The sequence below is a fragment of the Heliconius melpomene genome, chromosome 21 (assembly GCF_056956725.1).
Source record: "Heliconius melpomene rosina isolate 202511_hmr_F chromosome 21, ASM5695672v1, whole genome shotgun sequence".
Taxonomy (NCBI): Eukaryota; Metazoa; Arthropoda; class Insecta; order Lepidoptera; family Nymphalidae; genus Heliconius; species Heliconius melpomene.
The window spans coordinates 13,738,173-13,765,271 of NC_140409.1; the positions used below are offsets into that span (position 1 = coordinate 13,738,173).

Sequence of the window (27,099 nt, forward strand, 5' to 3'; positions counted from 1 at the left end):
GTAGTACTTACCATTAGAGCAGCGCATGCGCGAAAGTGTCTCAACGGGTAGGGCTTTATACACATTTATCGTATTTATGTTAATTTACATAAGAATGTACAAATAATAAACTATATATAAACCTTCTACGAAAAACACTCGACTTAATGGTGAAGACCGCATCAAAATCCGTTGGGTGGTTTAGAAGAAGAAGAGTTAGAAACAACAGACAGACACGAAAAGCGACTTTGTTTTTTAAGATATAGGATATACAAATATATGTTTATACGTAATATTTAAATATGTACGTTTTTAATTGAAAAATTTTCAACGCACTTCTATTGAGAGGTTTACCTGTTTATTAAATTAAACTGAATATGAGAACGATGGTTTATTTCATTACTACTTATTGGAAGTTGTATTATAATGATTTTTGTATTTCAATTTTATGTGAAATTAAAATACGTTGTAGTGACATAACACTATACTCTACTTTCTGTTCATATTAATAGATTCAGAAATAACAAATAAGAAAGACAGATCTATTCTATACAATATTTGTAATTTGTAGATTTAAGCCGACAACCTTCAAGTACAAAGGGAACTGCTGTCTTTGAATTCTTATATGGATTTTAGCCAAGATCGAGCTTTACGGAAGCTATTTTCGCCTTCAGTCGACAAGTTGCTTTCTACAAACACACTTATGCCTAAGGAAGCAATGGCTGCATGTCGTGATGCAGGAGAGCCAATAGTCTAACCACCGAGGATGTTGAAGACCGTGCAAAGTAGATTGAGTTGGGAAAAAAGACGAAAAGAAATTGGAAAGAAGATCCTTTCTCCCGTGATATGCTAAATAAAAGAAAAAGAAAAATTCAATACATTGGCGTATAGTTTTTCTATTATTTGTAGAGAAATAAAGAACAATATTTTTTTGTTATTTTAGTTTATTTTAGTTACAAAAGGCTTTAAACGGCAATATTAGTCAAGACATTTCCCGCTTTCCATCCATATTCTGCTTTCGAGACGTTGCGAAGTGAAATAAAAATAAATATAATCATCCCCCAGTGAGTCCCGTTGCCTTATTTCTTTTCCGGAATGAGTATATAAAAATATACATTTTATAGAATTAAATTCTAAATAAAGTTTATTTCATAGAAAATATAGTATAATAAAAAATAAATTAAATAAACGCGCGAAAAGGTGCCTGTCTACAATCTACATTATGCTTATCAAATAGGCTACCTTTCAACGATTCTAAATAGAAAATATTATTCAAATACAAATATTGGTACCATTAATATTCCTTTTATGTCTATGGCATGATATTTGTTTTTGTAGTGCTTGTGCACAGATGGACAAAGGAGCCCCATACTAATAGTCCCGTTTAACCCTTTAGATACGGAACTCTGGTAAAAGATATTATTGGAACGTAGCGTGTTTATATATTCGATAGTTATGGATTATTGATTTGTTTTCAGAGAATGATTACTTAACATATAATAGCGAGTAATAGTAAATTGAGACTTAAGTCTTATTTTATTTATTACCTTAACCACTCTTATTAGTGGACCCATTCGTGCTCGCACTGATAACAAGGCAAAGCGCGGCGTTGGGTTCCGCGACCCAACACACAATGCCTCAAGAATTTAGTGGAAAGTGGGGATTGAAGTGTCTTAATACTAGGTTCCCAGGTTCCCTCTGATTACCCTGCCACATGCGGGATACAGCGTGAAGCTAAAGATAAATAATTATAATATGATATTATGTAATAATTAATTCTCAACAAGTCGACTAATTGAATTGAGCTAGTTAAAATATAATACTTTAGAGCACCCAATTAGGCACATCTACAGTTTGTGTTAACAACGTTCAAAGGCTTACCTGCTATCGTATGCCTTCGTACATTTTACATTTATTCTCATACGTCTGGTTATTTATAGACTAAAAATATTATGTTTCTTATTATCTAGATTCTAGATCGATACGTACTACCTATCTTCCTTTGTAACTTCACGCTGAATAAACACAAAGCAGGCAGGAATCTGGGAACCTAGTGTTATGTTGTTAGTAGTGCATCATTTTTTAGAGCGATATCAAATATAACAAGACATGGGGTGGCGAAGCTTTCTCTAATCACATAAGGAGCTATTCATTTTGTAAATTGAAATTCTAAATATTCGTTGTCTGACCCGAATGAACTACAAATATAGGTTTGTAATTTTTTTTTTCAAAGAGTTTTCACGTCCTGCTATATGCGAAAGATGATATGGAATTAAAAGAAAATTTATTCCAATTCAACTACTTAATTATTTAGCTCAGAAGGGCTATAAGGCTAAGGCTAAGAAAGTCGAAAAGAAATCTTTATATTCAAACAAAATATATATTACATCGAAATTTTAGGTTTAAGGTTTATCCGTAGGTTTAATAATATAATAAAATTCTGATCAAAAGACAAAAAATATTAATTATAATTTATATATGTGTTGTCAATCAAGATTGTCAGTTTACTATAAAACGCACGTAGCACAGACTAATTATTACTTTTCGTATCTTTAATTTTATTTAACAGATTTTTTTTTTCAAATATTGTTTAATTCTAAGTAGGTAGGTATTACTTAAAAATTTAATTAAATTAGTCGAGTAATACTTGCGAGTTACGAAGTTACGAAATAAAAGTAAAAGTAAAATTAGTAAGAAAATTGAGGAACAAATTCTATATACGAGGAAAAAATGAATTAGTGAAGTGATTGAATGAATTAAATTTCACTAACCTTAGTTTAGCTTATCTGTGGTCCGGTGCTAAAAATATTATTACTACTAAATTATTTAAAAAAATGAATGTATTGTGTGAAGAATATATGTTTGGTAAAAAATATATAGATAATTATAATAATATTATATATAAAGTTTATATAAAAACTGATGATGATGAACGAGAATGGTATTGAAGTTCTCAGTGCCGCGTTTAATGTACCTTTGTCAAAAAAGAAAAGAAATAAATAAAATGTGGATTATACAGAGACTTTTACGGGACCAACATGTAGGGTAAAATATTTCAAATAATAAAATATAAAATAAATAAATCAGCTTCACACTGTATCCCGCACACAGCAAGGAAGGCAGAGGGAACCTAGTGTTAAGATACTACGTCCCCACTTTCCGCCGAATTCTGGAGGCATTGCGTGTTGAGTGGCAGAACTCAAAGCCGCGCTTTGCCTCGACACCACAGCGAAGAAATGTAACATGAAACACTTAAACGTAAATAAATAATTTATTTCCTCGAGTGGGAATCGAACCCACAACCGTCGCCTTACAGTCACACTCTTGTGTGTATATTAATATGTTATTTTTATCAATAATTTTATTATTTGTTTTGTTTAAAAAAAAAAAACTTTTTAATTTTTGGTATTTTTTTAAATTGTATTACGCTTTTTTAGAGTAGTTAAAACTGTGGTTTCATTTAAAGTGGTGCTGACAAACAATCTGTATGGTAAAATTATAAATTATAAAAAGTTATATAAATTGAATTACTTTTATAATTGTATTGACGTTATAATAACATATTACAAAAATACGTTTCGGCGTTGACTCAACACAAAAGAAGAAGAAGTGGACAACAGAAATGTTTTACTTAGGAAGTTAGTATTTTAACACTAGGTTTCCAGGTTTCCTCTGCCTATACTCATACGAGCGGGATAGGGCATCAAGAAAAAAAAATAAACACAAATACTTAAAAGTATCGACAAAATGTCCGTTTTACAAAAAAATAAATACTCCAAATATAATATTTATAAAATTCTCTTTTCCAAGTAAAAATGTAATTCACTATACAGTTTTGCCATTAATATGTATTAAATTAATGAAATTTCATCCGATATTAAATTTCCTGTAAAGCTCTTGAAATAATAAAGAAATAATTCAAAAAATATTTATGAACTTTTAAATATATTTTTGTGCTTCACGTTGTATCCCGGATATAGCAGGGTCCAGGGTGATGGAACCTCGTTTAAATACATTTCATTCTCACTTTTCTAAACATTTTTCGGGATATTGCGTGTTGACTAGTGGAATTTTAAGAAATAATTCTCTCGAGTAGTAATCGAACCCAGAAAAGCTATCCCAAATTCGTTTGAGTGAACTATAAAAGTGGATACCCCTTTTTTCGCCGTTTCTATATTAGTTTCGGGTGACCCTCTCTTTGCTTACCTACGCTCCCCGAGGAACCTACATACCAAATTTCAGTATTCTCCGTCCTCCTCAGAGTTTTATATATGTTATACAAATAGATAATATAAATAGTTGCCCTGCATGGCTCGGAAGTACGGGAGATATACTCGTATAATGATTTAGAAATCTCATCATTGAGCTTGTTTTTGTTCTATTTTTGTGCAGTACTTTCCCGTCAATCTTTTTTTAAATGCGTTTTTTTATATATTTTACATTATTTTACAAACAATAATATCTATAAACATCGCGTTTAGGGACAAAGAAATGTTGGCACACCGCCAATGAGTGCCCACGGAACTCCACGATTGCGTAGCCATGAAAATAAACGTCTATGAATAAATTCTTACGGTTTACACATTCACTCAGTTCCAGTATAGAATACTGGGTGCTATTTGTATAGAGAAATAAAAAAAATACAAAACTGGCTCATCAATTCTGGATATCCTACCACCCACCAGCTGGTAAGTATTTATGTAACATATTATTCCAAGCCAACACAAATGTACCGTATTGTTTGACGTTACGTCAGATAATTCGGCAATTTTAATATTAATTAATTTTCAATACACGAACTACAGTGTGTGTTGCGTACAGCGGGTCGCTCGCTCGCTCTGGAAAATCACATTCATAATAATTATTACATGCAAATACACACAATGGTCCTTCATTACCGCTGGCTGTACTAGCCAGGTGAACACGTGCGTCGAATATTAAACCAAATCATCTTCAACATTATAAACTACCCCGAAATTTGGAAATGGCCGGGGGGTAGTGTTTGGTTTAGTAGTGTTTTGAGGATATATATTAATTGAACATTTTCAAGTGAATTTCATATTGAACTACTGATATTAGAGTAAGGTCTTTGTTATTTTGATCCATAAATCAAATCAGCTTCACGCTGTACCCCGCACACAGCAGCGTAGGCAGAGGGAACCTAGTGTTAAGACACTCCGCTCCCCACTTTCTGCCGAATTCTGGAGGCATTGCTTGTTGAGTGGCAGAACTCAACGCCGCGCTTTGCCTATATTTTTATCTATGAATTATAGATGTCTGTCTGCGATTTTAAAGGCACTTTTACAAGTGGCAAGGCAAGATTATTCTACACAGTATATGCACATATATACGTGCATATCTGTAATGGACTTTAGGCGACAGTTAAGCTTTTAAAAGGAACAAGGCCGATGAGCAGGCATGTGGTTCTATATGGAATATTATGCGGAAAACGTTATATCTAACACTAGACATAAAATGGAAAAACCTGTTTTTAACCAATTCAGTTGGGATTTCGAGAAATCCTCTCTCTCTCTCTTACTCCTACTCTACCTATGGCTAGTAGCGTGTGCGTTGTTTAAACAATCACTCAATAACACAAGAGTTTTCTGATTATATTTATATTCAAATTATGAATATTTGATATTTCTTTAAGCTAATTATAATATACTCTTAAAAGTTTCTGAGATTTAAAAATACTAACTGAACTGTAATTCAATGTATATAACTTTAAATACATACAAATTAATAATGATATCATACATACATACATGTATAATAATAATACAAAAACAATAATATACAATAATAATATAATAAATATTAAATAATGATTATCCACAACGAGAGCAAGCAAAGATATCTGTAACAGATAACATGTTAATTTCATAGATTTGATTTATTTTCATTTCTCGGAAAGCGCGGAGTTCACTTCCACCATTCAGCTCATACTGTGGCGGCGCGAGAACGGAGTGTCTATGCACTAGGTCTTCTCGGCGTACATCCCTAATATTTCTGAAAAAGAAGACTCTATACATTAATTGTCGTATTTAAGGTACAAAACACACCTCTAGTGGTGATGACACGCCACCCATCCCGGAGGAGGAACTGGAACAACAGAAAATTGAACATGAGAAACAATTACAAAAAGTAAGCGATATTACAAAGGCTAACTATAATATTACTAAATGTCTACTAATTTTATAAAGCTGAAAAGTTTGTTTGGTTGGGTGTGGTAATCTCAAGAACTAGTGGTTGGAATTGAGAAAATCTTTTTGTGATGGATAGTCCGTTTTGGGCAAAAGCAACAACCATCGTTATATTACCATATATGTGGAGTCCGTTGTGGCCCAGGACCACAAGCGTGCGACTGTAAATGCGACGCTTGTAGATTCGATTCTGTCCTGGGGGAATGAAATATTTTATATTTTTATTTCCTCGCTCTGGTAACTAGATAAAGCATGGTGTTGAGTTCCACCACTCTGCACGTGATGCCTCTAGTATTTGGTGAAAAGTGAGAGAGGAAGTGTTGTAATGGGAAAACACCAAGTTCCCAGGTTTCCTTTGTCGACCCTGCATGATACATTGTCAAGCTAAAAAACCTATGATCATTTTCTCTTTTTCCAAAAGTTAATTACGCAACATATAATGTAATTAGATCATATTACTACTTTAGTTAAGAGGCTGTCATGGCGCAGGTGCACAAGTGTGTGATTGTAACTCGACGGTTGTTGGTTCGATTCCCACTTGAGGGATTCGTTTTTTAATGAATATGTTCATTTCTTCGCTCTGGCACGAAAACAAAATCCCGATGTTGAATTCCGTCACTCAACACACAATGGTAACTCTGTGCTCAGGTACAGTGAGCTACATCGAAACTATTAACTAAATCAGTTTCACGCTGTATCCCGCACACAGCCCGGTATGCAGAGGGAACCTAGTGTTAAGAAACTCTGTTCCCCACTTTCTGTCGAATTCTGGAGGCATTGCGTGTTGAGTGAAGGAACTCAACGCCGCGCTTTGCTTCGACACCAGAGGGAAGAAATGGAAATATAAAGGTAAATAAATATTTCACTTCCTCGAGTGGGGATCGAACCCACAACCCTCGCGTTACAGTCACACCCTTGTGCCGCTGCACCACTCGGCCTCTAATATAAAATATGCATAGCTTCACGCTGTCTCCCGTATACAGCAGGGTAAGCAGAGGGAAAATAGTGAAAAGACACTGTGTATTGAGTGGTGGGAATCTCATCCACAACTGTCGCTTACAACGGCCACAAGTATTACGTATTAATATTAATTATAACAAACCTCAATCACTAAACAGAAATCAGTGGTATTAGTATTTAATTATAAATGTTTATTATGTTCTATAACGACCTAATTATTATGTGATTGTGATTACGATTGCTATTATCACAGATTTGAAAATTAATTAACATAGAAATATATAATGTAACGTAATATGAAATTATCATTTAGTTCAGCAATTTTTCTTTGTTTTTGTTTTGTCTTTTTTCCCCATAAAAACACAATGTATTAACATAGAACGCTATAGTTACATTAAAAGTCATGTCTGTTAAAAAAAGGAACCTTTCAAAAATTTAATACTAAAATATAAATAACTTGTGATTTTTTTTTTCGAAAAATCTTTTAAATTGACTGAAAAATAGACGACGAGCTGAATCTACGCAAGCTGTCTCGGAAATTATTAGGATGCAACGTTTGAACATTAAGTTGTTTCTCATACTCTCCTAAAACTAAGATTAAAGTCTTTTAATATATATTTTTTTTAAGTTTCACGCATTATGGCATGGTAGGCAGAGGAAACCTAGTGTTAAGATACTGACTGTTTATTAGCGGAAGGCAATCCCACGCCCACCCAATGAAAATAATTCACGAGTGGAAATTGAACAACCATCGCGCTTCTTCATACAGAATTCATATATTAATGTTTGAAATACCAAACACCAGGAAAAAGAATGTCAAGCAAGAGAAGCAGAAGAAGTTAGGAAGTTGGACATAAAACTACTCCACCAACGCGCTATAGAGGCTGAAGAAGAACATAGGCGAGAGGTAAGTAACCAACCAAAATCGATAAATTAACTTCTAAATCCAGAACTATCGATAAAGTGTTAATAATTGGAAACTGAAATTCAGCATTTAACCCAATATTCCATTAATATTCGATAAATTTCTCCAAGCTTACTAGAGAATTTACTGTACCGTACTTAATGGTTTTAAATTGCAAGAGGAATATGGTAGATATTTATTAAGGTAAAATCAGAATGAATTATGCAGTTTCACTGTATGTTGTATATTAGTTCAATTCCCAGGTGTAATAGCCCAAACTCAACGTCGTCCCTGGTCTTGATCTATAGGACTGTATAAAAATAAAGCAATTATTTGCCAGATTGCTGAAGCAGTGGAAGAATTGCGCGGTCTAAATACATCTTGGTCACACCATAGATTATGTGATCTGCAGAGACAAGCAGCGAAGTGGCGTCACAGCCGACCCTCCATACCAGACACAAGGCACTACCGTGTGGGTAAAACTTTTCAAAAATCTATTTTTTTATGACAACATAACATACTTTTCTCTTTTACATTTTCTTACATAAATCTCGTTGAAGTTCTAAATGATTTTTTTAGTGGGTCTATTTAAAATCCCAAGCCTACCACTCTAGAGATTAAAATACAGTCAGTTCATTTTGTAAGAATCCAGGGCTGTACGATTGGCAAGTAAGAAATCATTGACGGTAGTTTATTGTAATAATTTTATCAACTGATAGAGGACCACCTCAATCTACCGGTGACCACGAATTACTGCAAAGTGTTCGAAACGTTGGCTTTCCATAAAAATGTGAAAAATCACGGAAGTCAAAGATGTTATAATAACTTACTCATTTCATTTTCTATTCCATTCCTAAGTTATTGACAGTTTTATCTGACCGTGTTCTAGTGCACCAGACTGTATACTAACTTTAACTTCCATCATTGTCTAAATCTAATCCACTTATAGTTTAAAAACTGGTACCCTAAAATATCGACCTTTGGGATCAATAAGTCTAGATCCGAAATAGCCTAGACCATCGTTATTCAATTATTCACAGCAGCGAATACTAACTATGTTGAACAGCTGAACTGTTCTTGACAAGAAGTGGCACTGCAGGAAAATAAGGTAGTTTTACATACAAAAGGACTTCTGTAGGGCGACCATGTGCATCTTACTCTGTATTTTTGTTAACTGGTTGAGTATTTTTAGTAATCTTATAAATATTAGTCATGAACTATCGCGGCGTAGCAGGACAGGGTCTGGTTTTAAGTGTGATTGTTGCAGGTTCAAATATCCACTTAATTTTAATTAAATAAATAAAATTAAATTGTGCAGAAAATGGAAAACTTTGTGTTTTAACACCAGGTTCTATCTGTCCAGATAAACTGTAAAAGCTTGAAGCTGTTCCCTTTTTTATTATAAATCTAAACATATTCTTGTATGAAAATGAATAAAGATAATAAAAAATAAATCTATATGTATTTAAAAAAACACCTATACTGCAGCCTAATAAAACAAAATTTGACACCGTGTCAGAGATATTGGAGGAATAAAAAAAGATATTACGAACAATATATTACTTCAATACAAACTTCATTATTAATGTAGCTTAGCTTTTTATTCCCACAACTCAACACAGTGCGTTAAAGTTGTAAAACTATTTAAAACTTCTAGATAAAAAAATATCTGGGACGCTCATGATTTAGTTTATAACGACTTTTGTTTTATAAAATAACTATCCTGAACCTCCGGCTTTGCCCGCGTAGTCTAAATGGAAATAACATTTTAAATACTCAAGGTAGCTTTGTATGAAAATACAGAGGGTTAAATGGAAATAACTAACGTGACATGCTGAGGTCTCTCGTGGCAAAGGGGCACAAGTATGTGACTGTAAGCACGACAAGTTGTGGGTGCGATTTCCATTCGAGGAAATGAAAATAAAAAAAAAAAATTTTTTCGCTCTAGGGTACGTACCATTCAACACGCAATACATTCACTAGGCTCCCTCTGTCTACCCTGCTACATGCGGGATACAGCGTGAAGCTAAAAAAACTATAGCTTTAATAAGTGGAGTAACGAACACAGTAAGAATTTTTCAATACGAACTAGCAGTTCTTGAGATGAGCGCGTTCAACCAAACAAATTCCTCAGCTTTATAGTATTAGAATAGATGAGAAATCCTATTTGCCTATAACAGAATGCTATGAAGAAAGCCTGCAGCACTCAACTAACGAAGCCGCAATCCAGTCAAAGTATGGGCGACGCTGAAGGCATCTTCATTAATCTATCGCGGTTGGGCTCTTGCAGAGGTAAGATTGCAATGTTCCAATTAAAATGCAGATTATTGTAAGTAAAAAAACAATTTTAGGTTTTTTTCCCACATAACACTTAGAGTAGGCAGAGGGAGCCTAGTGTTAAGACACTCCGTCACCCATTGCATGTACCACCCTGTTTTAGAGACATTACGTGTTGAGCGAAGGAATACAACGGTTTGTCTGGTGGGGCGTGGCAATGAAAATAAATATAATTATTTACCCGAGCGGGGATTGAATTCACTATCATCGTATTTGCAGTCAGGCGCTGTCCCACTACGTCATTCGTGTTCAAACACAAGATATCTCTATTTTATATTAGCTGTATTATATTTCTGAATGTTACTCTATGTATGTAACACTCCTCGAAAAATAATAATAACAATCAGCTTCACGCTTTATCTCGCATGCAGCAGGGTAAGAAGAGGAAATTTTATGTTAAGATGCTCCGTTCCTCACTTTTTGCCGAATTTTTCGTGTCATTGCGTGTTGAGTGGCGGAACTCAACCCCGGGCTATTGCATTGGTGCCACAGCGAAGAAATAAAAATATTAAGAAATATTCATTCATAACCTCGAGCGTGATTCGAACCTACAACCGTCGCGTTATATTCACACCCGTGTGCCCCTGCGCCACCACCTCCTAACCATCCTCGAATGCGAAATAAAAAATATTTATTAAGCACACTGCTTTTTATATACCACTAAATAACTGAAGTTATATGGTATGATTTTATTTTAGGCCGTACCACAGAACAAGTACATGTATGTGTGTTTTTTAACTTTACACAGTGTCAGGACACTTAGTTCCCCACGCGCTATAACATTTTCAAGATGTTACGTTTTAAGTATACAAATATTAATTCTCCTGAGTGAGGATGGAGTCTACAAGCATCGCATTTGGGTATGACGCTGTTTCACGGAACCGCGACGGCGTTAAATGATTGAACGACGGTCTTTAGTTTCCACATATCCGTTAAAAAATAATCATATATCTTCATTATCTAGTGCGCTATTCAAAATATCGAAATACAGTTCCATTTAAATTCACATTTATGTTTTAAATCTATCTTTAGCATTTCACTATAGTGACAGCCATTCGAAAACATAAAATATACTGTCCGAATAATATTTGCTATTATCATAAGTTTTAATGAGTTCGGTGTATTTAAATAGCGTGGATAATTAAAATATTTCATAGAATAAATAAAGGACGCCAAAGGCCGTCGTGGCACAGAAGCACTGTGTATAAGTGTAGACGCGACGTTTGTGGATTCGATTTTCACTCAGGAAAATGAATATTTAATTTGCTCGCTCTGGTGACAAGACAAAACGCAGCTTTCAACTCACAATGTCTCAATAATTTGGCGGTGCGTGGAAAGAGGAGAATGGAACGTTAGAGAGCAGAGACTATCTCTACGTGACTCCTAAAACATTAAATGAACATCTAAAATATATAAAAAAATAAAGCTGAACAACTGCTGCTGCTGAACGCTCACGAACAGGTCGCACTAAATACAGAATGAACAAAAACATAAAACGAAATTTTCTGATCGGTTTTCACAATACCACAAAAAACGTGAAGCCTAAAAAAACCAGAGAATATATGAAATTTAACATCAGGTTAAGTAATAATAACTTGTTGGGTAGTTAGACCTTAGTATCAATACACAGAGACAATGATAGGTCTTTACCAAACTTTTCTCATCATCTTCATTTCCAAGACGAGAATCGGACCTCATTATTTTGATAATGTATTAAGTAACGTTATAATTGTTGTGTACATATAGGTATCCGTACAAATTCTTGCCCGCTCTAGCTTTAAATGTTCCCTTAGGTTAATTTACCTTACTTTAAACAGAAACGTGAAATCTTGTTTTCAATTACATTTTCTTTTATGATTTCCAGATGAATCTATAGACAGTGATGGATGCTGTGAAACACCGTGTTGTGAGCACACTGAGGAGTGTGGGGGATGGAGAGCCTCTGCCAACGATATCAGCCCTATTGTCAAGCGTGATCTCGTGAAAACACCATCTTGTCCAGGGTAAGTATGAATTGATTGTAGATTTCCTTTATTTTTTATTATACTTCAGTTTTACGCATAGGAGAGATAACCTAGTGTAATGACATTCCTTTTTCCATTTTTTTTATTTTTAAAAATTTATTATTTCCATTTAATTGCTCTGGTAGCGAGGCAAGACGTGGCATTGAGTTCTTCCAGCAGCCTACAGAATTCAGCAGAAAATGGGGAACGGAAGTATCTTATTGGGAACAGAATGTCCTAGTACTAGGTTTCCTGATTTCCTCTGCGTATCCTGCTATGTGCGGGATACAGCGTGAAGCTAAAAAGCACTCTGACCACTAAGCCATATGTTCTATAATTTATTTATTATGTTGTTAGAACATGTCTGTAGGGATATTTTTCCAAATTTTCGCTAAACAAAGATTAATATTCAGAATGATAATTTGGCAAGGGTTTTCCCTTTTATTATATTTATTTTTAAAATCTAAATCATATCGAGGATAGAAAAACAAATAATTGACGATTTTAGTGACAGTCGAGTTGCTAGTTATTTTTTCGGTTTGACCCTAATTTATTTTCAATATGTTTAAGTTGTATCTAGTTGCCCATTTATATGGCTTAAAAGATAATATTTCTAGGAAATATAGGTATTCGATAATAATTTCAGTTCGGTACTTCCACGCTATTTTGAGATAAGCGGTCTTGACAAACAAATATACAGACATTTACCAGTAAAATCTAATATTTAACAATATACGAGCTTTTACCGTACTGATAATCCAAAGTGCTAAGTGCAAAGTGTTAGGTACAGGCTACAGAGCGCATCCATTAAAGAATATCTATTTGGGCGTAAAGTGGAATTCTATATTGAATATCAAATGTATGTACAAGTTAATCTTGTCTTACTAATTGATATTATGGTAAACTGGAGCAGAGCCATCCCATAGACGTTATACGCTTTAACAATCTGAAATCAAAGCTAAACTTCTACTGCTTTTCTATTTCTATTCAATAGAATAATGAATAGAAAGATGGACAAATTTTAATTTCCAACTATATGTATCCCATATCACAAGGTCAAAGTTTTAATGTTTTGGTGCTGCTATTCAAATAAAATATCTAAAAACCACTTGTGCCCTATAAAATGCTAGAAAAACTAAATATAAACCCATTATTGGTATGTTTGTATTGTCTTATGTTAATGTTTTTTTCTTTTAGTCATGTATAATGAAGCCGTCTGAAAAACGTTCATTAATGGTCGTTCAGTTTACTATAGAAAAGATAAACTCACTATATTTGGCCCAACCACTTTGAAAGAAAAAAAAAATGATAGCATCACGTTGTATAACGCATATAGCAAGCAGGGCATACAGAGAGAACCTAGTATTAAAATAGTCCCCCCTTCCTTTTTCATTAAATTATGGAGATATTTCGTGTTAAGAAGTTGCGGTATGTTTTAGTGCCAGAACGAGATAAATGAATGTAACTCACTGTTCCAAGTGAAATCGAACCCACAACCCTGCGCAACGGCGTTCTAATAAACTTTACATATAACCTAAAGTATAGGCAGAGTATAGTTTACATTGAATCGGAAATTTCCCCTCGGGAATGGATTTAAAAGTTTCAATGAACGATTAACTAACAACGTACAGAGGAGATACAAGTTTGAATTTTCATTTGCTATTAAATTAACGATGAGAATATAGCAACTTGTAATAAATATTAGGTGGATTTGACCTGTTCATTCATTTTGGAGTGGAAATTTGTTAGATTTTAACATACCGATGGTTTTTATGTGATTACTAAGAACCAGTATTTCCGTAGACTGGCGTTTAACCAAACAAACTATTTTGTTAGCCTCCTTCTGAATCCTTTAGCAGGAAAGGCAGAGAGAATTTGGGAACCTAGTGCTAAGGTGCTCCAATCTCATTATGAAATTTCTGTTCCCCATTTTCCATTTTCTGCTAAACTCTTCAGGCTATGCGCGTTGAGTGAACTCAACGCCGCGCGTTACCCCTCTACCAGAGATAATATTTCTTTTCCTCTAGTGGGAATTGAACCCATCACCTGTCACACTTATAGTCACATGTTTGTACCCCTGAGTCAAGACAGGCCTCATACAAACTCAACTCTTTAAAACAAATGGACAAACTCTTCAGCTTTATAATATAAGTATACCTAGATATATAGAACTACGAGTATTCGCAACGAACTATTCTTTTATGGTATCTCCTATAAAAACTTAAGTTAACTACCGTTTTGAATGCAATGTCAATGCGTTTACTTCAAATATATACAACTCATAGAAAAGAAAGTAGAACAAAAAATCTATTTGAATCAAAAGTTTTCCACGAGACCCGTAGCCAAAGCTAAAAAAACCTTATTTAGTACATTTCAATGACAATAATGGCCAAAGTTTTTATATCCCTGTCTATCTGCTATCTAAAAAAAGCTTTTAAAAATATAGCTCTTTTCCGAACACGGTAAACCTAAAAAGCTGTAGCGTTTTAACTTTCCTTTCTCTCTCCCTTTAGAGATAAAGCGTTGAGAAATAAAACACAGGGTAGTGAGGACCTAGTGTAAAGACACTCCGTCCAATTTTAATTTTCAATTCAATAGGGATTTTACTTTGGTGGCAACATTCATATTCGTATCTAATATATTTTTATACTCATTTCTATAGTATATCTCGTTATATTCTATATATGGAAAATAAAAACAACTCCCCATAGAAATAATTCCCCATATTATGAATCGAATCGACCACTCTCGTTTACGGTCGTTGTCCAGTATAATAAAATATTATATACAAACCCCTTATTTATAGTGCAGGCGTCGTCACAGTATAGGTAGTAGTTATAGTAAGTGCTTTGTAAGCTCAAAGGCTTACCAAAGCTTGCTGCAAAGCGCGCACCAAGCATCCATCTCGTATTGCCGTCTGTGGCTCTGAACACGTTATCGGGATGTAATCTGATAATCTCCATGTTATTATTATTATACTAGCTTTTTCCTGTGTCTCCGCCTCCGTTAAGAAATAACTAAGATTTCTGTGCACAAGCGACCGTAAACGCGAAGGCTATGGGTTCAAACCCACTCGTGGGAGTGAAATTTAAAATTTTTATATAGTCGCTCTGGTGTAGTAGAAGTAGTGGTGCTCCAAGAGTTCGACAGAAAGTGGGGAACGGAGTGTCTTAAAGGTAATGTCGGCAAGCCTTAACGTGTGAAAACCACCTGGGCAATGTCGCGACCTGGCACCTAGTTATAAATATAATGAGAAATATAGGCAGCTAGTGTACACATTAGGTATTCCGATAACAATTTTGTGCGTAGCGTAAAATCAATGCACTGTAATTATTCAGATACGAGTACAAGCTCGAACCTCCATATACGGCATGGCATATATAGTAGGTAAGTACTTAAAGTTATAGTATACTTATATTTTATAGTAGGTTATTTGAATACGTTTGATTATAGACTAGTATTGAGAGCTTAAAAGCTTTTTTGCTGTATTCATAATTTCCAACTAGAATTATATTTCCTTGTAAATTAATATCTGAAAAGATTTGTATTTTAATTTTATAATCTGGAGAGTTTTAGATTTCGTTATGGTGGAGGGACAGCGTATGATTTTTATAGGTTGATGGCGTTGAGGGCGCCAAGTACGCGATTCAATACACGATGTCTCGAAAATTAGGGTAGAAAGAGGAAAAGAGAGATTCTTAATGTTAGGTTCCCTGTGTTTACCCTGATATGTAAATAAGGCATGAAGTGAGAAACTTGCTGTATATTTTTTGTTTAACTAATTTTTAATTAACATTGGCAACAAAATAACATGGACACTGCAAATTGTTAAGAATGTGACAGTAAAAGATTTCAAGTAAGCTATCCATCTTGAAACAAAGTATAGCGAATTTACATAGCGGCACATCAGGATGATCCATTAATTAACGGCCGTCACGTCGAATATTTGTATAGCCGTTAAAAGCATATCGATAATAGCAGAGTTTTATAAGGAATCTTAAAAATAAGGTTGTTTTAGAAATCTCATACTATTTCCGGTGTACAATAGTACATAGTATTTAGACACTCCGTTCTCCACTTTCCGATCAATCGTTGAGATACCGAGTGTTGAATGGCGTTATACAACTCCGCGTTATACCTACGAGAGCGGGTAAATGAAAATAATTTAAATATAATAATCATTCCTATGAGGTATTTAGAATTTTCATTTCCTCGCTTTGCCATCTGAATATTAAAATATTAACTTTCCCACATTATAAGCATATTTTAGACAGAAGCTATATCTGAATTGAAACTGAAGTTAAAACTAAAGTTATAGTCAAAGCCAAAATTGGAACTAAAATTGAAATTGTTTGAGCAAAATATTTTAATATTTCCCTTGTGGCCTAGTGGGAGAGCGTCTTTGCCACATATAGAAATGATTTTTTTTAAATTCTTTATGCTGTTTTTCCCTCATAGCAGGATAGACAGAGGGAACTCCGGGAACCTAGTGTTAGTGGCGACCAGCCAGAATTCGGCGGAAAGTGGGCGTTTGCCCACTTTCCGCCGAATTCTGGACGCATTTCGTGTTGAGTGGCGGAACTCAATGAATCCAGAGGTCGGCGAAAAATGTGGAACAAAATATCTTAATACGAGGTTCCCTCTGTCCTACCATGCTGTGTGCGGGATATAATTTGTGAATACTAAATTATTTATTTATTGATTATGCACCAACTTCAAAAATAGACTCATTAAAATGTGGAACAAAATAAATTAATCGATAGAGATATTAAAGAAAGATATAATAGCAACACTTATCGTATAATAGCTTCTTACTCATTACTAGCGACCCTCCTGCGGCTTCGCCCGCTTTAACTACTGGATTATTCATGTAATGTATGTTTGCAAAGCACTTAAGATAATGTGAAAATTATTAAACCCTAATGCAACCCGCATTTTCGTAGTTTCAATAAGGATTTTCCAATTGTTTTACACAGCAAGGATTTTTTAGTAGGTCCCGTAATTTTAAATCTGTGCTACTAATCTTTTCAAGTACTTATTAAAATATATTTAAATGACTATTTTTATCCAGTAGTTAAAGCGGGAGAAGCCGCAAGAGGGTCGCTAGTTATTAGATAAAATAGTTAAAGCAAGCAAGGCGACCAATTTCTGTCAGTTAATAGTCTGATTTTTTAACCGTAAAACACGCTGAACTATATAATAATTGTAATTTGGCATCAATCCACGGCTTCGCCCTTCAAGAGTACATGGGTTTTAACAATTTTCGTGTTTGATGTCTTGGAAATTATAACTACATAATTTTTTTAGTATTTAATAGTAAGTAACACTAAATCAATATATTACTTTCGAGAGACCACTGTTTGTTGCAAACAATACTATCTCATGGCTCTTTTCAACTAGATATGATAAATTAGTTATATATCCATACCTATATTATAAATTCGAAAGTAATTATGTCTGTCTGTCTGTCTTTTACGCAATCAGGGCCAAACCGCTAATTTAATTGTGATAAAATACTCATATAAATATACTTGAGGGTCTCGGGATGAACATAGGGTACTTTTTTTCTCATATTTGTAATATTTTTGATATATACCAATATATTAAAATACTTATTAATTTGACATACAATTTATTCCACCAAGTTAATAACAGCCGTCGCTATGCGACCGTCGGTTATGTCGATTTGCAAAGTTTGTTTTTAGAAAACGTCACCCACAATGAGCTTGCTTAACGCATCTCTCTATTGGAAACTGAAAATAATTTCATAAATATATTTAATAAATATTCGTATAGTTCAAGCGGGCGTAGCCGCGTTCGGGTCCACTAGTATCGATACTATCGATTGTTGTGAACTATCGATCGCATGCTTAGTTGCGATACTATAGATTCTATCCGAAAGTCTAAGAATAACCCTTTAAGACCAACCTACTTATAAATAACCCAGCAGACATGACGATCACATCAACCCTTCAGTCGAGCGACCTAACTGTAAAACAGCATCTTCACATTCATCATCAGACCAGCTCGATGGTATTAATGTAATGTCACCTAAACTACGTATGTCAAGCTACTGCCAAGTTGTCATCACGATGATACAATTAAGAGTAGGTCCAATTCAGTGTCTCAGATTTTATTACAGCCTTTATTATTTTATTTTTACCTTAAAGAATTTAGACCTTATATAAACCTAATATAGATTTTGTAACATACAGTAATTATAAATAGTAAGTGAGTTTCAAACTTCTGGTGTAAAGTTTGGTATGAAGTTATATTTTGATTGAATTGGCGACCAACGCCGCTCTTCTCTAAACTAATATACTAATGTGGTCTGAGTTAGAATCTAAGTCCAGTTGGAGATCTATTGATTAGTTATTCTGGTAGGTCTACTTAAGATGAGTGATATTGTACGTATCTCTTATATATGTATGTGCATATGGAGATAGCACTTTGAGTTTGTCGTTTTATATTGTTTTATATAACCACAAAACTGCATAGAAACGTCTTGCCAGTTATTTTGGAAACTAAACTATGCTCTGCTGGCTTCGTTTGGGAAACTAGTGTTAAGACGCTCCGTTAAAGCTCGTCCGAGACGAATTCAACACCGCTTCTTGTCAACCAGAGCAGGGAAATAAATATAGTTAATTCCCACGAGTGGGGATCGAAGTTACAATCATCGCACTTGCAGCCGGGCTTTGTCCCATTGGGCCACAACACCCTCTTACCTTGTCGATAATTATTACCAAGTAGTGCTTATTAAATCATCATTTATGTATGCATAATACAAGAGCAAACAAAAGTCCCGCAAAATCTATTATTGATATAAGTAATGGATTTTAGAGCTGTTAGTTTTGGTGTACTATATTTATATAAATTATACAACTTCTATTTAAAAGTTTTTTGTTTTTCATACAATTGTTATATTCAACACTAGTCGTCACACAATGCTTTGTTTCTAAATCTCACTTCCTCCTTCTTCCTCTATACTCCCAAACCTATCTCCAAGCCAAATTTCAGTAGTTTCGTCAGTGCGTTGGCGGTTTCTCAGTAACAAAAGCGTTTTGTATATATGTATATATATTTTTTATATAATATTTTTTACTAGAGAAAAACTACTTGTCGTTTCGTGGATTCAGAGTGAAAGCCATCGCGTTGCAAAGTGAAGAGTTCTGGTCAGTGCCTGTGACCCTGAAAATGAGCATTAACGCTAGTCCGAGCTCTTGTCTCATCCTAACTAAATATATTTTTTCTTTTTTTTTCAGCATCACGCTGTATCCCGCATTTGGCAGGGCAGGCAGAGGGAACCTAGTGTTAAGGAACTCAACGCCCGGCTTTGCCATGTTATCACAGCGAAGAAATGAAAATATTAATAAATAATACTTCGTTCCTCCGAGTGGGAAGCGAACCCATAACTGTCGTGTTCACAGCCATACACTCGTAATCACTCGCCTCTAAGACAGTACAGCTTAGCAGAGGCATCTAGCTAGAGTACATTGTATATGGGGAACACAACGTTGCGCTTAGCGTAACATAACCGTGAAATGAAATATAATTGTCTACCAATACTTTGAGTGGAAATCGAACCTATTATGAATAATTGAATACAATCACTAAGATATTAATCAATTTATTTAGAGTTGTGTAAATAAATGTCAAAACGTATAGTACAATCACGGATTGTTTGTTTTGCGCTTTCCAAATAAAAAAAGGATTAAAATGTTACATACACGTGTCAAAATGTATAGAGATAATATTAATAATACAGATTGTTTTGACGTTCACGCTGTATCTCCCATAAAAAGAGGTGGGTAGAGGAAACCTAGGGTCAAGACACTCCGTTTCCCACTTTCCGCCCAATTTTTATGGCACTACGTGTAGAGTGATGGAACTTAACACCGCGCTTTGTCGTGCAAGGAAATGCACATAATTCATTCCTCCAAATTCGAATCGAAAACCCAACCGTCGCATTTATAGTCGGTCGCATTTAATGGGCCGCTGCTTTCATATTTTAATACTATTTACACTAGAGACAAAATATAACGGACAGAACGGTCGGACAGAAGTAAATATCCCTAATTTCTCTTCATTATACCATTCACTGCATAGAAAGCAGTAGACAGAGCACAGTAAAAAATAAACAATATTATCCATATCCGACTGTAAACTCGACGGTTGTGGGTTCGATTCCTACTCGATAGAGTGAAATATTTAATATTTTCATTTCCTTGCTCTGGTGACGAGGGCGAAACGCGGCATTGAGTTCTGAAGAAGTGAAGAACGCTAATATTGTTCAATAATAATGCTTATAAAATACATTAAATCAATAAATAAAAGATTACATATACTACCACGCATTTCCAATTTTCCGCTCATAAAGTGGCATACACGTTGCTATAGCAACGCCGTCAATTAGTTCTCTACTAATTATAAAATATCCTGAAAATAAGTAACAATCTATACTAATATAATAAAGCGGAAGAGTTTGTTTGTTTGTTTGTTTGTTTGTTTGTTTGTTTGTTTGTTTGTTTGTTTGTTTGTTTGTTTGTTTGAACGCTAAGATCTCTGGATATACTGGTCCGATTTTCATTGTTTTTGTTTTGTATGAAAGCTGCATTCTTCAGAAGTGCTATAGGCTATACAACATTACATTACACATATATACTAATATATTTTAAAGTACTTTCTAATTTGACATGCAATTTATTCTGCCATGTTAATAACAACCGTCGCGTCGCTACGCAACCGTTACCGCGACATTTTGATATTCATCCTTATGAAAATAAATATAATAGTCACTATTAACATTTTATCTAGATTGAAATTATAATTTACTGTATAACATTCTAATAAATAATTAAGGAGATGTCACTGATTCGAAATGACCTAGCCTTCGGGCGGCACAGTATGACCGACGCGAACGGGCAGATGACGTTGACGGTTTTATAAATTTTCATACATTTTCAAACTATTGTAAATGTTTATGTAATTATTTGCTGTTTATAATTAATTTAAGCTACACTTTGGTTCTCTTCTTATTTTATTTGATATTGCCCGCTAAAATTATCCTGCTTAATAGAGAGAAATGTTTAGTTATTTCGTAGAGTCGATATCTATGTACGCACGCAAGGAAAACTTTAGGTACTTTTTGAAATAATGAATATATTTAATAAATATTCTTATAGTTGAAGCAGGCGTAGCCGCGTCCGGGTCCACTAGTTAAGTATAATATAAAGTATCTCGTATAATACTATTAATTAGGATGTAATTCATACATAATTTTATTTAAACATACATAAATTAATACACTGGAGTTCGTGGTCGTAGGTTCTATACAAATTATGTACATATAATGTGAGTCTAATTATACCAAACCGCAGTGGTGGTTACCGTTAATAAATATCCAAAGGATCATCAAAAATGGACCAATATAAAAAATATATATATATTTAAAAAACTTCCGTTGCTACGTTGGGGTAGTAGAACGCAATAATTTAGCATACATATTTTTTGGGGAGTATAGGGTAGAGAGCTGCTATAGTGGAGATTTCTTCAAATTCCTATGGTTACGGGCAATGCGGTCTTTACCTTTCATCGTATGGTTTTTGTACATCCATAAAAATTGTATAATTATCCAAAGTTATTACATTTATGGGTACAGGAACCTGGAAACCTATATATATAGTCTATTCATTTGGGTTTGAGACAAAATGTAAGCAAACAAAACGATGCATGTCAAACCTTTATTGATTACATCATTTGTACGGATACAAATCCTTAGGCCTCGTTGCCTTCCACCCTCAAGGAATATGATGTCTTATTTTTATTTATTAATTGTTTACTGTGCTGCAAATTCGAGAAAAAGTAAGTAACGAGAAAAGATATGTGGCGTGTTTTTTCTCGCCAAACATAGATTTAAGAAAAGTTTTTAATTCTGCCCAATTAGAAAATGATTTAAGGCTACATGCTATCTGTGCCTTGCCTTCTAGCTGTGATCTATATATATAAAATCGAAAGGTCATCACGAAATCTCAGAGACTACATGTGCTAGGAATCTCAAATTTTGCATAGGAGTTACTTATAGGACGTAGGTGCTCGCTAAGACGGGAATTTGCAATATTCGACTTCTAAGGGGTTTCGTTCTGTTGCGGCTGCAGCGGGCTCACGCTGATGCTAAAGCTGACCTTCGTTCTTGTGTAGCTGGTGCAGACTTGTCCTAAAGGCAAGGTTTACTGTCGACCAGAGTGTGGCAGACCAGGATTCGGATACCAGCGTCTATATTGACTCTCGTCGTTAGACCTCTCTGGTATCCCAGTTTTGACACCAATTTTGCTATGCGACCTTTTCACTCAGTTTTTTTTTTTTAAAAACTACTCTATTTACATTAATTTTTATTAACGAAACCCAAAACGTTTTAATTACATTGGGTGTTTATTGTTTCCCAAGTAGGGTGTATGCGCGACCGCGTCCAAAATCTTACTAACTTTTATAAACTATATTTTAATAAAAATAAATACTATGGAATTTGCTGAACCGTTATTACAAACTAAAAATACAAGAAATGATATTTGCTAGCATAAGCATATTGAGCCTGGGAATAAGAATTGTAACAGACGCTCTCACTTAGGATCAAATATTTTTATGTTTTGGTATATCATCTAATGATTTGACTATAAACGCGACGGTTCTAGGTTCGATTACAACTCGAGGGCACGGATTGTTTTTATTTCCCCCCTATAAGTTGAGTTTTAAGTTAATAATTCGGACAGAAAGCTGAGAAAGGAAAGTTTTTACATTACGTTCCCTCTGCATATCCTGTCATATGCGTGATACTGCGTGAAACTATTAAAGAAACACGTATATAAATTCACAACATAACGTACAAGTTTTATATTAAAAAAGTTGTAAAACGGCAGCCTTGTATCATCTATATTGTCCGATAACGACATACATATAACTAATAACGATTTAAACTTAGACGCAGTCATGTTTGAGTTAAGTACCAATACTGAAAGAGAATATTATACTCGTTGCGGCCACTCGTGGCGTAGGGGTAGAAGCGTGTGACTATAAACGCGACATGCGACAGACGGTGGGTTCGATTCCCACTCGAGGAAATAAAATATTTATTATATTCATTTCTTCGCTCTGGTGTCGAGGTAGAGCACAGCGTTCCGCCGTCCGTTCCGTTGTTCCGCCAATCAACACGCAAAGCCTCCAAGGTCTGCGGAAAGTGAAGCCTAGAATGTCGTAACACCAGGCTCCATCTGCCTATCCTGCTACATCCGGGATACAGCGTGAAGCTGAAAAACAAAGTTAAACTCGTTTCACAAGAGTGGAGTTTTCGTTACCTCCAGGCATAACGATTAGCATTAACTGTGTTAGTACTAACTTTTGCCTGCGGCTACTCTCCCGTAGTTAAAAGAAAATAATCTTTAATAAATAAATTAATTAATTAATAAAATAATTAATTCTTATTACTTGCAATAAATAATATATTATTATTATTAAAAAATATATTTTTTTTTGAACCAGTAGTTCCTGAGATAGCGCGTTTATCATAACAAACTCTTCAGCTTTATAAGATTGTAAAGTATGGGATACGTAGAACTCGATGGAGTATAAAGAATTATTGGAATTATTTTGAAATACGGTACAGGAGCGAAAGGATAATTGAATTTTCCATGAATTTCGTATTTGTTGTTTGTCGAGTATGTGTCCTTATATGATTTTCCAATATGTTTTACGTATTTTTTAATTAAGCTATATAAAGTCAAGCTAATAAATAGAATAAGATAGAAATTATTTGGGGCCGTGGTGGCGCAGTGGCGCATTGTCTGACTGTAGACATGACGATTGTAGATTCGGTTCCCGCTCAAGGGACTGAATTGATTTTATTTGTTCGGTTTGGTAACCAGGCGAAGCGTGGCGTTAAAAAGTGTCAACCTATACCATTTAAAAGATTCGACATTAAAATCAATTTATAAAATCAATACCCGGGTATGAAAAGCGATCAAAATAAACAGCCAAATTGAATGAGAATTTTACATGTCGGTATAATAAAATTCATTTATCTGTCCGCTCGCTACCTCGCTACCTACGTATGTTCATCGATTACCCTTTTGCTAAAAAGTATAAAATAAAATGAAATAATAATTTTCTAAAATTGAATATTCTTTATTTAATTTTACCTTTTTTACCTATTTCTATAATATTCATATAAGAGACCATATTGAAATATTATAGGAACGACTTGAACTCTAATTTTAAGCGTTTTCTATGAAATAAAAAAAAAACGTACGAAATATATTAGATATTTCATTTTCACACTTCCCTGAAGATTCAAAGTGGTTCAATTCAATATTCCCTGTGACTGTGAGTTTGAGCGTAGCGGAGATTGCTAGAGATTATGAAGAAAGGAACTGTATTTTATTTTATTTGTGCCAGTCGTGGCGCATAAGCGTGTGATTGTGAATGCAACAGTTTGTGGGTTCGATTCCAAGTCGAGGAAATATAATTATTAAAATATTTATATTTCTTCGTTGGTGTCGAGAAAAACGCGGCGTGTGTTCCGCCACTCAACACGCAATGCGTCCAAAGTTCGGCGGAAAGTGGGGAATGGAGTGTCTTAACTAGTGTTAAGTTACTACATGCGAGTAACAGCGTGAAGCTGCAAAAAATCTGTATTTAACGTATTTTATTTCACGTATTGCTTCATATTTATTGAGCTTTGAGCTTCGTGTTCTTATACAGGTATGTACAAACGCTTCGTTCTTTACTCTCCACTGAATCGGAAAGGTAATAAACATATTGATGGAATACAAAATTGCATTTAGTCTAATGAAATAAAATCTATATTGTATACTCGTAGATTAGAGTGATTGACGCACAGACAAAATTACTGGACTGGAGGAGAGGATTTCTCAATATGCCCACAGGAAAAACAAGCAAGGAAGAATGGGATTTTCCATTTCGTCCAAACAATCAAAGTTACGGGCTGCTATTACTAGATAAGCTGAATTGAATATAAGAAAAATGTATTAAAAAAAACCGAATACATAACCATCGCTTTGTATATATTTTTCCACAACTCTACTATAATATGAAAACATCTAAAACTTTGTGTACAATCTAGCAGCAAAATGGCTGTCACATACAAAAGACATATCAATTGAAATGTGATATGTCACTCGCGTCCGCTCTAAGGAAATATGCTGGACAGTGACAGTTCTATAGGATTGAGATGTATTGAAAGTTTCATTTACGGTATACCCTATGTTCGAACTAATTTTTACTTTTATTCTAATATAGGATAAGCCCATAATTTTATGGAAAATCTATTACAATTATTTCATTTGAAAATTATTTTTTGTTTTTTTTTTTTAGATCCATCTTCTATCCCGCGTATAGCAGGATCGGCAGAGGAAACCTATTTTATAACCTAAAACATTTCGTCTTTCACAATCCGTCCAATTTTTTCGAGATATTGCGTATAGAGTGGCGGAACTCAACGCTGCACTTTGTCTATGTGTATTAATACACAGCTACTGTGGTAACCCTGAATTTCAAATTTCTTACTAATTGTTGATCTCCTCAGAGATGATAAGCAAGAATTGTTATAGTTAGCGCCGAACCAATTTAAGTATGTCTCGGTTACAAAAGTTTAGGCAGGTAAAACCTAAAATAAATAATAAAAGAATCTAAAATAAATAACTCTGATAATGAAATATAGAATTAAAATTGCACCATTTCATAATTAAAAGACATTTTGTTTAACATTACAAAGTTCAGGTACGTACAGCTAACGTGGAAACTTGCACTTACACGAACGCTCACTCTATATTTAAATCTCTCCTAGAGCTAAAAGCGAAGTTACCTAACATAATAAAATTGGTTGAATTTTAACAAATTTAATGAGATTTTTGTATGAGTTATCTCAGCTAAAGATACCTCAATAGGATCAAAATGTAAAAATAAGATAAAATCTGAATAAAGCTGTGGAAAGCTTAACATGTAATGCTTATTTACTGGAAAAGCTTTAAGCTGCGACGTTCAACTGGAACGTATTGAATATTTATTTAGTTTCGAACTGAGGGTATACTAAACAAATACAATTCAAGGTATGTTTTGTTTTCAGCTTTAAGCTATAACCTGTATACACTCCGTTAGCCCCTTTACGGTCTGCTTGTTAGTTGTGCTTGTGCCACTGCTCTTTGATATATACTTTACCGTTCACGATTAATGGAGTTAGAAAGACAGATTAGATATAATTATTTATTGCACATATAATGGAAATAAAGCATTATACAAGAAAAATAACTTTGCTTACATTTCGTCTCGAGCCCAAATGAATGTACAATACAAATAAAATAAAAATATTCTACTTTCCACTTCACGTTTGTTTCCAATACTTTGTCTTCTTAAGTTGAAAAAAGTGAATATAATGGATGTGAATTCCGGAAATAAACCTTATTTCACCATACATTTGAGTGCCAACTATGCCACAATACCGCCAGTTACTGATTTAACATTAATATACATACATATAAACTTTTAAAGCGGATTTTTCTGCTATCACATAGTTCACTTCACTTCACTTCACTTTTACGTAAAACGTGATTCTGTCGTAACCGAAGCTGTAAAAACCTTTGAGCCCAACACTTTTAACAACAAGCAACCCAATATTAAAACACTATGCAAATCTTTTAACGAG

At 34.3% G+C, this 27,099-nt stretch overlaps 2 protein-coding genes across 10 annotated transcripts in view; one reads left to right on the forward strand and one right to left on the reverse strand.

Annotated features, from left to right (window-relative positions):
- LOC146527356 (uncharacterized) overlaps positions 1-27,099 on the reverse strand; it is a 63,444-nt gene that overhangs the window by 30,805 nt on the left and 5,540 nt on the right. For both annotated transcript variants that reach the window (XM_085206550.1, XM_085206549.1), the window contains exon 2: positions 6,045-6,084. In XM_085206550.1, the coding sequence (XP_085062676.1) occupies positions 6,045-6,084 (40 nt within the window). The remainder of the gene's footprint in view (positions 1-6,044; positions 6,085-27,099) is intronic.
- Hk (potassium voltage-gated channel subfamily A regulatory beta subunit hyperkinetic) overlaps positions 8,396-27,099 on the forward strand; it is a 35,489-nt gene continuing 16,785 nt past the window's right edge. For all 8 annotated transcript variants that reach the window (XM_085206556.1, XM_085206557.1, XM_085206558.1 and 5 more), the window contains exons 1-3: positions 8,396-8,521; positions 10,230-10,341; positions 12,251-12,389. In XM_085206556.1, the coding sequence (XP_085062682.1) occupies positions 10,236-10,341; positions 12,251-12,389 (245 nt within the window). In that variant the 5' untranslated portion in view covers positions 8,396-8,521; positions 10,230-10,235. The remainder of the gene's footprint in view (positions 8,522-10,229; positions 10,342-12,250; positions 12,390-27,099) is intronic.